Raw genomic sequence first — 17,308 nt, 5'->3', positions numbered from 1 at the left:
ATATATATATATATAAATTTTTTTTTTTTTTTTTTTTTTTTTTATAAATCATCTTATATTTATAGAGAAAGCACGCTATATTTTTAAGCTATATTTTTATTTTTGTTTTCAGTTAAGTATCACTGGATTGTTAAATGTTGTATATAATATTATTTTGTTAATAACCGCAGCATTATTTTTTAGTCTTGTGTTTCTGATGCTGTTTTGTTTTTGTGCTTCGTCTATACATGGTTCATACTGACCATGGTTGCAGGAAAAGCAACTTATGATGAATTTTAAATGATCACATGTCCATGCATTAATCAAACTACATATAAAAACAATTTACCAGTAGATTTCTGGAGTGTATAATTAAGCTTCCTACTCTTTCCACTCTTCGTCTCATTGAACAGAGCGCTCGCTTTGCCTTCTGTCACCCCAGTCTCTAAAATGTTGGATGCTCCCCTTCAGGATACAGACTGTGTATTTTGTCAAGCAGAACCGCATGGCCTTCTTCTCTGATTGAAATCACAGCCTCGGGGCTCTAACACTTCGAGAGCGTTCAGCAGCCACAGAGGGAGAAGATGCAGAAATAGACCTGACGAAACAGCCACCTTCAGACAACAATGAATTCCTGCTCGGTAAATAGCAGTTTTATGACCTACATTTGCATGTGCGGTATCAATTTAGCATGCAAGGTTTATAGTTAAACACAATTTCGTAATATAATAAGTTGGCCCGAAGCCATATTTAAAAGCAGATGCCTGGCATAAGTCAACTGTGCTTATGTAGATAATTGTTTACTGGCTGCATTGTGCCGTCATGCATGAGAGGATGTGTTTTTAAACTCTCAGCCTTAATCAGTCACGCATGTTAATCAGCCACAGACACGCGCTGATTGACGGGACTTCATTAAGACTGAGAATTTTAAAGGAGGACTCGGGAAAACATTCGCCCGGATGAATTTTGAAATTCTGTGCAGAGCACTTGGCAGACTGAGGGGCTGTTCCTTTAAGAGATTCTGGGGCTCTCCGCCCCCCTCCCTCTGTGTGTCCCTCACAAGCGCTCAGATTGGGTTTTCAGTGCATTCTGGAGTGTGGCAGGCACCACTTAAGAGTAAATAAGCTAAAGGTCTCCGATTATGACCAGACGTCAAGGGTGAAACGTGGTAGCGGATGAAGAACTTCAGCTTATGGCGGAACTCTATGAGAATTCTTAGGAGCAAAAAGGTAAATGCATCACTGAAAGATTCTTCTAAAGCAGTTTTGATATTAATTTCTTCTTGATACATAAAGTTGTCTTGCATTTTTTTTTTGTATTGTTTTATTATTTTACTTTTAATTCTGTGTATTTAAGTTTTTTTTAATACATTTGGGTTTTATGTTATTATTTATCCTTTTTATTTAATTTATTATATGTAAAGTTTATTACATATAATTTTATTGTATTGTTTTATTTTATTTGCATGTAATTGTACATTTAAATATATTTGGGTTTTATGTTGTTGTTGTTGTTAATAATAATAAGAATAATAATAAGAAAAATAATAATAATAATTATTATTATTATTATTATTGTGTTTTTCTAATGTTTGTTATATAATGTTTTATTTAATTAATTTTATTGGGGTGTAATAATTTAAATGCATTTCTATTATTAAGTACATTAAATAATAATAATTTATATTATTATTACTATTAATTATTGTTATGAATATTATTTATAACTTATTTTATTTATATATACTGTATATATACTGTTTTTATAAAGTTCAAACTACAATATATTTTATATTGAATTTTATTTTATTTATGCATATATTTAAATACATTTATGCACGTTTTATATTATTATTATTATTTTTCAATTTTATGTTATTTTATTATGTTTGTTATATAATGTTTTAATTAATTTATTTCATTGGTGATTAATCATATATTTAAATGCATTTTATTAAGCACATATAATAATAATAATTATTATTATTATTATTATTTATAACTTATTGTAATATATATATATATATATATAATGTTTTTTTATTATATTGTTTAAACTACAATATATTTTATATTGAATTTTATTTTATTTATGCATATATTTGAAAACATTTGTACACCTTTTATTATTATTATTATTATTATTATTATTACATTTTATTTGCATTATTATAATGTTTGTTATACAATGTTTTATTTAATTTATTTTATTGGTGTGTAATCATATATTCATATATTTAAATGAATTTTATTATTAAGTAAATTTAAAAATAATAATATTTATTATTATTATTATTATTTATAACTTTTTATTTTATATGTATTTTATATATACTCTTGTTTAATTATATTGAATTTATATTGAATTTTATTTTATTTGTACATATATTTAAATACATTTGGCTTTTATAATAATATTATTATTATTATTATTATTATTATTATAACATTTTTATATAATGTTTTATTTATTATTTATTTTGTGTGTAATCATATATTTAAATACATTATTATTATTATTATTTGTATTATTATAACATTTTTATATAATGTTTAATCAATTAATTTTATTTTAATTAGATTTTTATTGTTAAGTACATTTAATAATAATAACGACAACAACAATAATTTTATATTGTATTTTATTTTAGTTTATTTGTACGTATATTTACATACACTCAGATTTTTTATTTATTTATTTTGTTTTATCATTTATATCATTTATGGTTTTATTTATTCTTCTTCTAATGATTTTTTTTTTTTTTTTTTTTTTTGTTTTAATTGAATTTTATATTGTATTTTATTTTATTTGTACGTATATTTAAATACACTTGGATTTTATTTGTATTATTTTTTATGGTTTTGTTTATTTTTTATCTGTTATATACAATGTTTTAATTTTATTTAATTTTATTGTAGCGCATTCATATATTTTATATATATGTTTTGTTTTATTTTATTTTATTTCATTTCATTTCATTTTGAATACATGGCTATCCTATGCTTGGTTACATCCATAAACTAAATGCTGACTTTAAATAAAAGTTCAAATAATGTTAAATTCTGACCAAACCAAGCTTTTTGCCTTTAAATTGCGGCTCTGTCTCTGAACTCATCGTCTTTTTGCCTTGTTTGGTTACAGCTCGCCTCTCACGAAAACTGAAATATGCTTCAAAGGTAGTGACTGAGAAATTGCTGATACTCAGCACTTTCAGCTTTGATGAATTTGCTCGATTTACAGAACAGCTTTTTTTCTTTCCTTCATGTCAACGGCCAGAGAGCATGAAGTAAATGACACTCTGTCATTCACACCAGAGCTTTGGGAATCACACAACATTTAGCAGCTAACATCATTCAGCTTCCCTCACATCTGTGCATTTTACTCTGGAAAACAACATAATGTATTGCAACTTCTTGAACTTCAGCAGCTCCAGGAACATATAAAACAACGTATAAACATGTTCGGGCCAAGCCAAGAGCTTCATAATAACACACAATCGAAATGTGTTCAACCCTCTCAGCCCAATCCCACAAACCCTTCTGGATCTTCTAGCAAACCAAAGCAAGGTGGATTCAGGAAGGTCTGTTCCACTGGAGAACCAATTCCCTGTCCGATCCCAGGACTGGCATCTGAGGTGCTGGAAATGCGCGTGAAGGAAGGAAGCAAGATCAGGAACCTTTTGGGTTTCGCCATGTCTCGAATTGAAGGTGGCGAACACACGCCGCCAACATCGCAAGTTCTGTTCAGCGGGACGGGACGGGCTGTGACCAAAACCATCACCTGTGCGGAGATAATGAAACGGAAGGTGCGTGGTTTACACCAGGTGTCTAAGCTCCAGTACAGGACGGTGACTGAGGTGTGGGAGAGCCAGGAAAGCGGCCCGGTTCAGATGACCGTACACAGGACTCTTCCTTCAATTTGCATACTACTGTCCAAAGAACCGCTGGACCCGCAGGAGCCGGGATACCAGCCTCCAGCCGAAATAAATGCTCTCTCAGAGGAAAGCAAATGGCCAGATTCGCAGGGAGCTGGAAAGCCAGAAAAAAGACCAGCGAGTCCTTGCTGTCATGAGTTTCCCAGTCTTAAAAGAGCTGCTCTGGGACACGATAAAATTCCCACTCTGGAACCAGTGAAAAAATGTTACTATAAAAGGGAGGATTTCATATAGAAATATTTATAACTTGCTTGACTGTCGTATAATTTGGCCATATTAGAATGCAATAAATGTGAAAGTATAATCTGAGTGATGAAATGCATGATCAAGTGATTTTTTTGTATTACTTCATTAGTCTGTAATTAAATGATTAATAAATAAAATAAAATAAATACAAAACCAAATTATATTGTTGGCTATTTATTACACTCATTCACGTTCATTTTGCCTGCTCAATGTTTTTCATATTTTCTATTGTCCAGTAGTATAGTCATAGTATAGTTTATAGTTTCTATTAATATTTTGTTTAATCTGTTTTTCAGTTTTAATTTTTTTTTTAAGTCTTAGTAATTTTGTTTGTTTTTATTTATTTTATTTATCCGTTAACTTTAATTTGAAAACATCAATTAATAATTTCACTGTAGTAACCATTTTTTCCATTTTCGTTTTGTTTTTAAGGTATTAGTTATGTTGTTCTTGTCATTTTCACCAGTTTTTGATTTTTTTAAGTCAAATATGATAAATAATATATTATACACATATTAGACTCATTCACGTTCATTTTGCCTGCTCAGTGTTTTTCATATTTTCTATTGTCCAGTAGTATAGTCATAGTATAGTTTATAGTTTCTATTAATATTTTATCTGTTTTTCCATTTTTTTTTAAGTTTTAGTAATTTTGTCATTTTTATTAGTTTTTGATTTTTAAGTTAAATATGATCATATAAAATATTCATTTTCATAGTCAAATATGTTTCTTTTTTATACATTAATTTTTATTTATTTATTTATTTTTGTACATCAGGTTGAATTAAATAAAAATTTAATTTTTCATTGACAATTAAGTGAAATAAAAGAGTTTTTATTTATTTTATTTATCTGTTAACCTGAATTTGAAATCACTTTTTTTAAATAATTTTTAGTTAACTATACCATAGGTTTTATTTTATGAAATGTAATACTGCCCTCTGCAGGTGAGAGCAACGATTTTTTCCATTTTAATTTTATTTTTTAAGTTTTAGTAATTTTGTTATTTATCATTTTTATTAGTTTTTATGTTTTTTTATTTTTTTATACATAAATTTATATAAATAAATGAGAAATTTTTCATTGGCATTTAACTGAAATAAAAGAGTTTCTATTTATTTTATTTATCAGTTAACTTTAATTTGAAAACATAAATTAATAATTTTAGTGTAGTAACCATTTTTTCCATTTTCGTTTTATTTTTAAGGTATTAGTGATGCTGTTCTTGTCATTTTCACCTGTTTTTATTTTTTTTTAAGTCAAATATGATAAATAATATATTATACAAAATATTCATTTACATAGTCAAATTCATCTTTCTTTTTTATACATTATTTTTTTTTGTTATTTTAGTACATCAGGTTAAATTTAGTAATTTTGTTGTGTTTTTGTCATTTTTGTTTTTGATTTTTTAAAAAGTCAAATATGATAAATAATATGTACATCATTTTCATTGTTTGTTGTTTTTATCATTTTATTTGTGTTACAACATTGTTTATATAATGTTTTATTTAATTAATTTATTTATTTTATTGTTGTGTGATCAAATATTTAAATCCATTGTTTTTTATTAAGTACATTTATTATTATTATTATTATTCCTGTTGTTGTTGTTATTTATTATTTATAGGGTATTTATTATATATAATGTTTTTATGTCTTTTTGTAATTTTCTTTTAATGGAATTTCTAAACTAATTAGTATTATTATTATTATTTATTATACTTATTTTATTTGTATTCGTTATATATAATCTATTAATTTTATTTCATTTTGAATTCGTTCTATTTGAATTTAAATTGATTTTATTTTAATATTTTAAAACGTTAATAATGCAAAACAAAAATAATTTTATTTTAGTATATCAGGTTAAAAATTAGAAATGCTTTCATTGGCAATTAACTGAAATTAAATGTTTTTGTTTTTTGTTTTCTTTTCCTTTTTTTCTTTTTTTTTTTTTTAGTAACCTTTAAATAATTTAAAATAATTTCTTTAAATGAGTTTTGTGTTACTTTTGTAGTTTTTGTTAACTATAACTCTAGGTTTTACTTTATGAAATTCAACACTGCCCCCTACTGGTTAAAACAACTATTTTGCAAACAAATGATTGTTGCTGTATAATGTTTAAATGAATTTCACATTTATGGTTAGAAGCTCAAAACTTTAGTTTTGCAACATATTTTTTTTATTTATATATTTTTTTTAATATTTTACCTTTAACTTTTCAATAAAAGACGTATGATATACGTTTTTATGTATATCTAACGCTAATATTTCAGCAAAATTATATCAATGCGACTGCACAATCTGCATATGTAATACAACTGAGCTGTTTTGATCAAAATAATTTTGATCTCAGAGCAGGACAGTGATTTGTACACAGTACAGAAATGTATCTTTTGTCCTTCATGCTTTTTATAATCCTCTTTAGCAAACCCCCTCGCTATACATTACCACGCGCAGTCAGTCAGAGTCCATACACGGCCGTGTCGCCAAACCACTGCGCATGCGCAGTCACACGCCAGTCTCGTGTTAGCAGGTCGGCTATCTGAACTAGCCTCAGCAACTTGAGCCCGTGTGTCGTTCTTCAGTCCGAGCTGCGCTTGAGCCCGGTGAGCCGCACTATGTTCAGAGCCGCCCTTCGACTCTCAGTCTCCGGTGCTCGGAGTTTAACAAGGTCACGGCCACAATATACAGGTAAATACAGCATTTGCCATTAATTCTGAAACCGCAGATAAAAAACGACAATAGGAAGCAGACTTAACGGAAACACCTTGAAATTAGCTTAGCTCACAAGCTAACCGGTGCCTTGCAAGAACGGTTATACCTCTCAGAAGTTACCACACGCTACGTTATGCTTATTATAAGAGCATTTCCATATCACAACCGCGTTTTCCCAGTTATTTGTGAAGACTTGTTAATGTTTTATCTCAGTGTCCTTGTAATGACCCACTAGAGTGAGGCTTGGGCCCAGCAACACTCAAACTGAAAGCGTCCCACACTGACACATTTTTCTGTCAGATTGACGTTGGAACACCTAACGTTAGTCTAGTGTGTAAATATGTTTGTTTTAAAAGCCTTTCAAACTGTCTGGTTTATATATATACTCTACCGTAGCAGGTTTATTTTAAAATGAATGACTACGTGCGCCGCAGCGTTGCGTCTATGAAGAACGCGCATATATAAGAGGAAATAAAGCATATGTGACCTTGGATCACAAAACCAGTCATAAGTGTCAGTTTGTCAAAATTGAGATTTGTAAACCATCTGAAAGCTGAATAAATAAGCTTTCCATTGACGTATGGTTTGTTAGGATAGGACAATATTTGGTTGAGATACACCTATTTTAAAATCTGAGGGTGCAAACAAATCAAAATATTAAGAAAATTGCCTTTAAATTTGTCCAAGTAAAGTTCTTAACAATGTATATTACTAATCAAAAATTAATTTTTCATATATTTACAGTAGGAATTTTACAAAATATCTTCATGGAACATGATCTTCAGTTAATTTCGTAATGATTTTTGCCGTAAAAGAAAAATCAATAATTTTTACCCATACAATGTATTTTTGGCTATTGCTACAAATACACCTCAGCGACTTAAGACTGGTTTTGTGGTCCAGGGTCGCATATATGTGTAGCTAATACTGATGCTAATCTGTCAGAATGCAATGACAGTGCACTGACCTCTGAAAACCCACACCTCATATGCAAATACAGTGTCATCTGACTAGTTCACTTATTGAGCATACAAACATCTAGTTTGCATGTTTTGTACTGTACGTCTCATTTTTGGGATATCGGTTAAACGTATTGTCTTAGCACATAGCTTACATGATAGTATCATACTGACCCCGTTGGACCATGTACCAGTCAAACATAGGTCATTCGAGCACTGGACCAGTTCCAACTGGAACTAGGCCTGTGTGCAAAACGTCATTGAGCTATTAAGTGTTTTTGACCAACGCTGATACAGTTACGAAATGATTTGAGCCTTACAACCGTTTTACACCTACAGTACTTCCTGGAAGCGTTTTCGCTTTGATTATTGTCTGTATGTCGTTTTCTAAGGCTGATAGAGGGGGTCATTTTTGTTAAGAGTCCCTTGTGTTTCTCTTCCACAGCTTCAGTAGCTGCTCGTTCTTATTCTCATGGCAAACAGGAGACAGATGAAGAGTTCGATGCCCGTTGGGTTACTTACTTCAACAAGCCAGACATCGATGCTTGGGAGCTGAGGAAAGGTGGGTGACGGTGGCACTTTGACCTTGTTATTTAATCAGCAGCTTCGCATTCGACTGCTGAGCTTGTGAAGTGAGAATTTGCCCTCATAAACTACTTTTAGTGGCCATATGTTTTATTCAAATCCTCTTGAATCTTAATATTGTACTATAACATTATATTTCTTGAAATGTTTTGTTGTTCAGTTTGCATTTTTGAAAATGCATATAATTATAAAGATACATATAGTTTTGATGCAAGGGAAAAAAAAATATATACACACAGTTTCATTGTATTTCTTAACGCATATTATTTTACATTTATTTTCATTTATGTTTAGATATTATCTATAATGCATGAATAGATGGACTGTTTTCTATCAGTAACAGTAGTATTTGTTTTTGGTGTTTGCTAACCTGTAAAGCTGGTTTAGTTTGATCCGTTAGTATCACTTCTTCAAACTTTAGTGACGGTTTCTTTATCTTTAACTTATAAAATCTTTGGAACAAGGAAGTTTGTTTTCAGTTACATCAAGGGGAATAACACTGGAACCAGCTGTGGAGTAAATACATGTGCTCTTTTGTTTTGCTTCAGGAATGAACACTTTGATCGGTTACGACTTGGTACCTGAGCCAAAGATCCTGGACGCAGCCCTGAGAGCCTGTCGGAGGCTAAACGATTTGGCCAGTGCCATCCGCATCCTTGAGGCAGTCAAGGTTAATAAAACCTTCTAGACAGTGACATTATTTAATTAATGTCTTAAAGCTTTTTTCTGGAAAATAAATGAGTTTTTTACTTAAAAATGTTTTAAAATTTAATTCGATTTTGCTCATACTCATTTATTTATTTACACAGGACAAAGCTGGCCCACACAAAGAGATCTACCCCTATGTTCTCCAAGAACTGCGGCCTACGCTCAGTGAGCTTGGTATCCCTACACCTGAGGAGCTTGGCATTGACAAAGCATAGATGTCTGCGAATGTGGTGAGTTTCAGCATGCAATTTTTAAAAAAAGAAGAAAAAGTGCAAGATGTTTTCTTACTTGATTTAACATGTGCATCTTTTCTTTTTACCTACAGATTCTTCCAGGAGACTGCTGCTCTTGTCTGGACTGAGTAGACCACTGTACTTGAAGTCTTTGCCTCGTGTCATGGTGTTTGTGTTATATTTAATTGGCCTTTATTATGTTCTTTTGCTTGTAAAATATTGATGGACCTAATAAAGGGAGATATATCTTTATTCAATCTTGTAGTGTTTTTATCTGATGCCTCATGCTGGTATTAGCTTCTGTTTTTAATAAGGGTTATAATCAAGCAATTGAAAATTTTATCCACCTAATCTTTCAACACGGAAAACTGTTTCTGTTAAATGTATTGAGAATCTACTGAATTGTTTTATTCAGAATTCATAAAAAAAAAACAAGCTGTTTTACCTGTGAATGCGCTAGACTTCCGTTTCACCTTTATCCAACTTTTTCTTCAACGCAGAAGTAAGCCTGTGGATGAGACTTTCGGTTCATTATCCGCATAACGAGAAGAATAAGGACGTGCAGTAAACAGTAAAAATGTTTGCACTACAAACCAGTGTATATAATTAAGGCAATACATTAAAATAACACAGTAAGATAACAATTTGTAATATCACGCCGCAAAACCAGCTATTTTGTACAGCTAAAAATATCTGGACGCGGAGACCGGAAGCCAGACCCATAAAATGTACAAATGGCCCCACGCCTGTTCTTACAGTAAAAAAAATTAATTAATTTAAAAAATTTTTAAAAAAGAGGTCAAATCACAATTAAAATATTTAAAGTTGTGTATGCTTAATGAATAAAAAGATTTTTGGGTAAAAACCTGTTTTTCCCTATGGTATGATTAATTATTGTTACGTTTTTCTATAAACATATGTGGAGTAAATACACATTTTTGTTTGTTTTGTTTTGTTTCAGGAATGAACACTATCCACCTAAAATTTAACATGAAATACAATTTCTGTTAAATGTATTAAGAACCTACTTAATTGTTTTATTCGGAATTGAATAAAAAAGCTAATTATTTTACCTGTGAATGTGCGAGACTTCCGTTTCATTCCGTGCTATCCACCTTTTTCTTCAACGCAGAAGTAAGCAACAACGTGCAGTAAACGGTAAAACGGTTTAAACTACAAACCAGTTTATTCATAATTAAGATAATACATTCATATGGTTAGACACCAATCTGCAATATCATACATGTTATACAGCTAACAACAGCTGGATGCTAATGAGACCTGAAGCCTGAGCCACAAAATTTACAAATGATGGATAGGCAAATGCAGTAAACAATAAAACAGTGTGTTGATTATTAGGCTACTATGGTAATAAATAAATATTTTGAAATTAAGCAGTATGACGGGCTGTTTTTGCACAGCTAAAATAACGAAGCAACCCGACACCGGAAGTCTCGCACATTCAAGGTAAAAATGGCCGCGCAAGCTGTTACATTCAAAACAATGTGAATAGTAAATCCTTTTTTATTTTCTGATTCACTTATATAGTAGATGTTATACCGCTTTTGAACCAGTGGAGGGCGTAGCAGGAATGCGTTCAACCTAAATCATATTTAAAAGTAAATTCCACAATCAAAACATTTAAAGCAACTTTAGTTGTGTATGCTAAATAAATAAAAAATGTTTTATGTAAAAACGTGTTTTTCCTCATCGTACGATTAATAATTGTTCATTTTCATTCTTAAACAGACATATATTTATATGTGGCTAATTTGGGGACAAAATTTCGAGCCTAAATGTAAAAAAAAATCGCAGGCTAATATTAGATCCATGAAATAGCCCCTTAAGTGTATGTTAACTCCTATCGGTTTTTGTGCTAAACTATTTCTGTTAAATGTATTGAGAACCTACTGAATTGTTTAGTCGTAACTGAATAAAAAAGCAAAAAATTTTTACCTGTGAATGTATGAGACTTTCGTTTCATTACCTGCCATCCACCTTTTTCTTCAATGAGAAAGTAAGCCAAATAACAACGTGCAGTCAATGGTTTGCACAACAAACCATTTTGTTCATAGTTAAGATAATACTTTAAAATTTGCACCAATTTGCAATATCAAGCAGCAACACGAGCTGTTTTGTACAGCTAAAAATAGCGGCATGCAGAACCCTGACCCATAACATTTACAAATGACTACGCCCATTCTTTTGGAAAAACAAGGTGGTTAGGTAAATGTAATAATTACAAAATCCATTTATCCTACAAACGTGTGTTTATGATTAGGCTCCTATGGTAATAAATAACTATGATGAGGCAGCATAACGGACTGTTTTTGCACAACTAAAATAACTGGAAGCGACCCGACACCGGAAGTTCCGCACATTCAAAGTAAAAATTACCGCGTAAGCTGTTACTTTAAAAGCAATGTGGATAGTAAACTGTTCTTGTTTTTGTGCTTGACTTCTATAGTACATGTTATAGCACTTTAGAACCAGTGGAGGGCGTAGCAGGAATGTGTTTAACCTAAATCAGATCAAAAAATTCAAATCACAATCAAAACATGTAAAGTTGTGTGCATGCTTATTGAATAAAAAGATTTATTTATTTACTTCCCCATGGTAAGATTAATATTTATTCATTCCCATTCTTCTATAAATATATATATATGTATATATGGCTAATTTGGGGATAAAATTTCGAGCCTAAAATTAAAAATGACACTCTAATATTAGATCCACGAACTACCCACATAAGTGTATGTTAACTCCTATCGGTTTTAGTGCTATAAATATTTTACTTAGCTGCTTGCAAAGGGGAAACGTAAGAACGTAGTAACTTGTTGCACGAGCCAGTGGGGCGGGATTTAAATGTGCGTTAATGTGCGGGGGGTTTGGCTCCGGCTAGAGGAGGAAAAGTCGAGGGGACTGTGGGAGTCCCTAAGCGCGCAGTTCGGGAGGTGAGGTCAGGCGTTTCCCCTTTGGCTGGCCCCAGTGTCGAGTGTTTTTTTCCTCTGCAAACACCGAGAGGTTTATTACCGTACTATCACAGGGGATATTACACGTTCGGGTGGATGCACACGTACTCGGTGCGCTGAGCAAAACACGCACGGTGGTTTATCTAGGAAAGAGTGATGGTGGACAATTCCAGTAGCAGCAAAGCGCAAGTGGTGAGTTCCGTCCTGTTGGCACAGAGCCCTGTTGAATGTATTGATAAGCTACTGTAATATTTAATCAGCACACCTCGAGTGTATAAAATATTGTTTGCACATTTAAGATTTTTTTTAAATATATAAACTCAGTCAGACGTGTTAATTCTAATAACCTTCGTGTGAGTGATCAAGCTATTATATCTAGCGAAAATCCACATTGTACACGTCATGATTTCAAGATTCTTTTTGATAATGCAACTCGTCTTGTTTATTTGTTGCTAAAGTTCCAATTCGCGTCCTGCCGGATTCGAAAATTCCAAAACATCTCCGTTTGTTTCCGTCAGAACGCGATACTTTGTTGCGTCGTGTGCTCGTTCTCTCTTTTAATAGCTTAATTGTTTTTGGAAGAGCGCCATACTTTTTGGGCAGCCATGATTCGACTGTGCTCTGGATATCTTCTTGTTATTGCGCTCACTATCAAACTGTGCTTTAATTAGTTACAGAGTAACATCGTAAATCGACTATATTTGGCTAAATATTAATTATTTAACAGAATGTAAAGCGACACGCCGTTTTGGCCGGACATCCGGTCGTTCTACTATCCAGACTATTGGGGGGGTCAAAGGTAGGTTGGCCTACTGGGCAATAAGCGAGCCGCGGAATGCGACGTTAATCTTTCTGGGGCGTATAAATACAGTTAATACGAATTAAAATTCTTGTGAAATGAGTTCGGATTTCATCCGCCCGTGTCCGTTGTGACGATTTGCGTACACGTATTTGTTTTTCATTTAAATTAAACAAATTTGAATCCTTCCCTCAAATCCTCTGTGCTTATTTGTTTACGCATATTTGTATCTAATTCGAATTAAGATCATTTGAATTCCTCATTGACGTCGTTCCATTATTTAATAATGCGTCGTTAATCTGAACTTTAATACCTTTAGGTAAATGATATTCGTTAAAATAAAACGAATTCAAGTTGATAAAACAGTGTAATTGCTTTGTTTACACATTAACGTTAGCTGTGTTGTGTGAACGTTGTAAAAACGTAACTTTTGACGTGTTTTTAAGCTGTTTATTTAGATATATTTTCACCTGATGATAAAAATTCTGTCAAAAATTGTTCCAAACCTAGATTTAATTTCTTCCGCCAAACACAAAAGATGATATTTTGAAGAATGTGAGTCACTAAACAGTACAGAATATGAAAACTGTTTGGTTACTCACATTCTTTAAAATATCTGTATGTTCAGAAGAAGAACAGTTTGTACAGGTTTGGAGCAACTTGAATTTTTAGGGGTGAACTAGCCTTTTAAATAGTATGTTGCACTTTCTTTATCTTCAAATATGTTTTTTGAGTAAAAAAAATGGAATTAGTTTAAAAAGCTTATTTCCCTCTATCCACAAATCAGCCGAGCTTGTCTCAGGACAGCGGTCTGGCCAGTGCATTTTCCCAGGCGGCTTTCGGAAGTGTGGCTGGAGTCAAACTGGAGGCGGTTATGGAGCAGCTCCAGAGACAACAACAAGCTAAACTGGAGATGGAGCGCAAGGAGAGACACCTCAGGGAAGCCCATATTCTGTACGCCCAGCAGCTGGCTGCACAGCAAGCCATCATGGCCTCCGCCAGAGCTCAGGGCACCCCGTTAACCCCTGATTTCTACAGCAAAAACTCCAGAGACAGAGCGCTGAAGGGCGGCCAGGGGCCTCAAGCTGTCAGAGGACCCATGAATGCTGGCCCCGACCAAGTACACGAGGAAGATCCCGCTGATGAGATGGACAGAGGAAGAGGCTCAGAGGGGGACGAAGACGACGACGATGAGATGATGGATGGGGACGACGGTAGCGAAGAAGAGGAAAGCGAAGGCTTGGAGTTCCTCAGAAAGCAAAGCCTTGCGCTCCAGCAAGCGTCTGTCGGAGTTCCTCCGTATCCGTTCCCCGTCTACGCGGCGTCGCCGTCTGCTGCTAAAAAACGTCCCCTGTCGCCAACCACTAAGGTGAAGGACGAGCCCGAAGACTCCCTTTCCGACCAACAATCGTTCAACACGCCAAACGGACTGGCCGATTGGAGCCTCGATGACTCATTCAAACAGGTTTGTGTCTATTTTTCAATCAGTTGTCATTAATCTCAAGGGGTTTCAGCATGACAGGCATTCGTAGGTATTGTGCCGACTCTCGCTTTATCACCAATGACCTACAAAAGCAGCAATACAGCATATTTTCATTCATCTCTGCATGATCTGAGGAGTGCCAGATCATGAGATGAATTGTAGAGTCTTTACATGTTCATAAACTGTGAAACCACTAAAACAGACTCATCTCGGCTTACTGAAATGCTATCGGCTCTGAATAGGATATCTAATCCAGTTTTGTCGAGCGCAACAGGAATACGCACTCTCTCAAAAGTGTACAAAAGAATTGGGTTGGATGTCTACCTGTTTAATAGGAAGGATGGGTTTAGTGAATGAGCTTTATAGAGTCGCTTTGTACAACCTTGTCGAGTGTAATTTTAATTGGGAGATTTTCACAAAATATGTCAAGAAATGTCCAGATCAAATAGAAGAAAATAGAAATGTAAATTTGCTTCAAGATAAAGAAGTGTTTTGACATTTTCTACTTCTTTCCAAAGCTATTGTCCTCCTCTTCCCTTGTCGTCAATAGTCTCCTGCTGTGAGCCAAGCTGTACCCTCAGACGCGCTCTTACGACTCTGTCAGTTAATTTCTCCGTTTGTTCATCCCGAGTCTTTAGGGAATTCTGTCCTGACATAAGGCTTTTGTCCCTGAATATCCCTGAAGTGTGGCGTTCTGGCAGGCGGCCCAACAGGAGTGCGCTTTCATTCTCTCTTTTCTTCCTGCCGTCTCACTTTCCTCTGTCATTCCCCCTACCCCTGACGTTTCTTGAGAACAAGCTCTTGGCAGTGTGCTGTAATGTCTTGGCCTGTGACCAGAGAGGCACGCTGTCAAGTTGCAATACAAGAGGCAGAATGTTACAGGCGCGTGCTGCTGGAGAGCCGCCCTGACAGTTCACACGTGGAGATTTCCCACAGTTTAGGTAGTCAAAACTCTTACATAAGCTTGTTTAAAGAATCCTCAGGTTGTTCCAAACCTGTATGAACGCATAAAAAGACATTTCAAGAATTGTCTCCATGTTTTGTGTCCATATAATGGAAGTCAATGGGGTCCAAAGTTGGACATTGGACATTTGTCAAAATATCATTTTATGTTCCACAGTGGAAAGAAATCTATTCAGGATTGGAACTACATGAGACGACCTCTTTGTTCTCGCGTTTGGGTGACGTAATTTTCATAAACGTAATTTCGTTCTTTAAAACGCTTGTGTCAATCACGATGAATTCGTCTTTCAGAAGACCGTCTCTGTGGGTTTAATATGTAGTGAGGCATTTCCCCATAGTGCTGTCATCCATTTTAGTGGCCTCAGGTCTGAGCTCTTTGTTTGCTCAGCTGTGCTTGAGTGATCGATCAATCAGGGAAAAATGGATTGCTCTAATTTCATACGCTCACTCCTATGGCTTGATATTTGCGCGCTTTCAATCAAAGCCCATTTACCCCACTTGCGTTGAATAATACAACACATACATCGAAACTCCCAAAGTGCCATTTAGCAGTGTATCTGTTTTATTCTGTAAGTGTTGGTATCTTTGATGTTATGGTCGTGTGTTTTTACGCAAAACATGGTTTTATTTGCGGTAGATCAGTAACAACACACGCAAGTTGGTACAACTGTGGTGTTGGTTTGGGAAGGTTGTGTGTTGACAGGCAGGTCTGTGATGTTTTCATCACACCCATGTCATTATATATGTATTTATAGAGAGTAATGGTCTGAGGGCTTCTATACTGCTTTTCAAATATAGGCTTGTCCACGTGTATAGTAGACAATAGGAGATTCGGAGCTCTGAAAAGGCTGACGGTTGGACTTATACCTCATTACTAAGAGGGAAGGGTTTAGTGAATGAGCTTTATAGAGTCACTTCGTGGTGAGTGTGTTTTAGGAGGGTGATTTTTCACAAAAAAATTGTCAAGAAAATATCCAGGATGCTCCAAAATTAAAAGGTAAAATAGAGAATTATATATTACTTTAATAAAATAAAACCAGTTTTAAAGTATGTAGATTTTTTAGATTTAGATTACAGCTATTTAGCATTATTTCTATAAAATTAAGCACAATTCTGCCTAAATTAACATAAAAAATTATATATATATATATATATATATTATTATTATTATTATTTTGGGGTTTTTTTGCTTTAATAAAATAAGACCATGTTTTACAAGTACTTATATATTTTTTTTCCATTATTTCTAATATTTTCATACTGTTTCTATAAAAATTAATATATAATTCTTATATTGATTTTATAAAATAAAACCTTTTTTTTTTTTTTTTTTTTTTTTTTTTTTTTTTACAATTTTTTGCATTATTTCAAAAAGTATTTTACAAAATGTCTATAACAATTGAGCGATTCACGTAACTGCAAAAAAAGCTCTCTCTCTCTCTCTCTCTCTCTCTCTCTCTCTCTCTCTCTCTATATATATATATATATATATGTATATATATATATTATTTATTACTGTAAAAGTTACTATTAAATTAATTCGTAAATGAAAAATGAAAATATTTCTTAAAATGGTAGTATTTTTTAATGCCCTTAATTTATACTGATAAATTAATAAAAACAAAAATAAAGGAATATATTACCTATGTGGTAATAAGAATTGTCGTGGAAAAAAACTGTTGATGTGTTATAGTAATGAATATTATTGGATTTTATTTGCAAAAAC

At 33.2% G+C, this 17,308-nt stretch overlaps 3 protein-coding genes across 4 annotated transcripts in view; all 3 read left to right on the top strand.

Annotated features, from left to right (window-relative positions):
- The first annotated feature begins 1,083 nt into the window (after window positions 1-1,083).
- Window positions 1,084-4,264, top strand: rpp25a (ribonuclease P and MRP subunit p25, a). Of its 2 annotated transcripts, XM_051100070.1 has the most exons (3): window positions 1,084-1,208; window positions 3,121-3,155; window positions 3,256-4,264. In XM_051100070.1, the coding sequence occupies exon 3, from the start codon at window positions 3,437-3,439 to the stop codon at window positions 4,145-4,147; it is 711 nt and encodes a 236-aa protein (XP_050956027.1). In that variant the 5' UTR covers window positions 1,084-1,208; window positions 3,121-3,155; window positions 3,256-3,436; the 3' UTR covers window positions 4,148-4,264. The 2 variants fall into 2 exon arrangements, with proteins under 2 accessions (XP_050956027.1, XP_050956026.1); XM_051100069.1 differs by having other exon boundaries at window positions 3,121-4,264.
- Window positions 4,265-6,688: 2,424 nt separating this feature from the next.
- LOC127157152 (cytochrome c oxidase subunit 5A, mitochondrial) lies at window positions 6,689-9,617 on the top strand. Its single transcript, XM_051100413.1, has 5 exons — window positions 6,689-6,856; window positions 8,285-8,401; window positions 8,973-9,094; window positions 9,234-9,362; window positions 9,458-9,617. The coding sequence occupies exons 1-4, from the start codon at window positions 6,784-6,786 to the stop codon at window positions 9,345-9,347; spliced, it is 426 nt and encodes a 141-aa protein (XP_050956370.1). The 5' UTR covers window positions 6,689-6,783; the 3' UTR covers window positions 9,348-9,362; window positions 9,458-9,617.
- Window positions 9,618-12,236: 2,619 nt separating this feature from the next.
- The window catches only part of arid3b (AT rich interactive domain 3B (BRIGHT-like)), a 41,285-nt gene continuing 36,213 nt past the window's right edge, over window positions 12,237-17,308 (top strand). Inside the window, exons 1-2 of the mRNA XM_051098908.1 lie at window positions 12,237-12,529; window positions 13,924-14,601. Of these exons, the coding sequence (XP_050954865.1) occupies window positions 12,494-12,529; window positions 13,924-14,601 (714 nt within the window). The 5' untranslated portion in view covers window positions 12,237-12,493. The remainder of the gene's footprint in view (window positions 12,530-13,923; window positions 14,602-17,308) is intronic.

The sequence above is a fragment of the Labeo rohita genome, chromosome 25, assembly GCF_022985175.1.
Source record: "Labeo rohita strain BAU-BD-2019 chromosome 25, IGBB_LRoh.1.0, whole genome shotgun sequence".
Lineage (NCBI taxonomy): Eukaryota > Metazoa > Chordata > Actinopteri > Cypriniformes > Cyprinidae > Labeo > Labeo rohita.
This window is presented reverse-complemented; position numbering and strand designations above follow the sequence as displayed.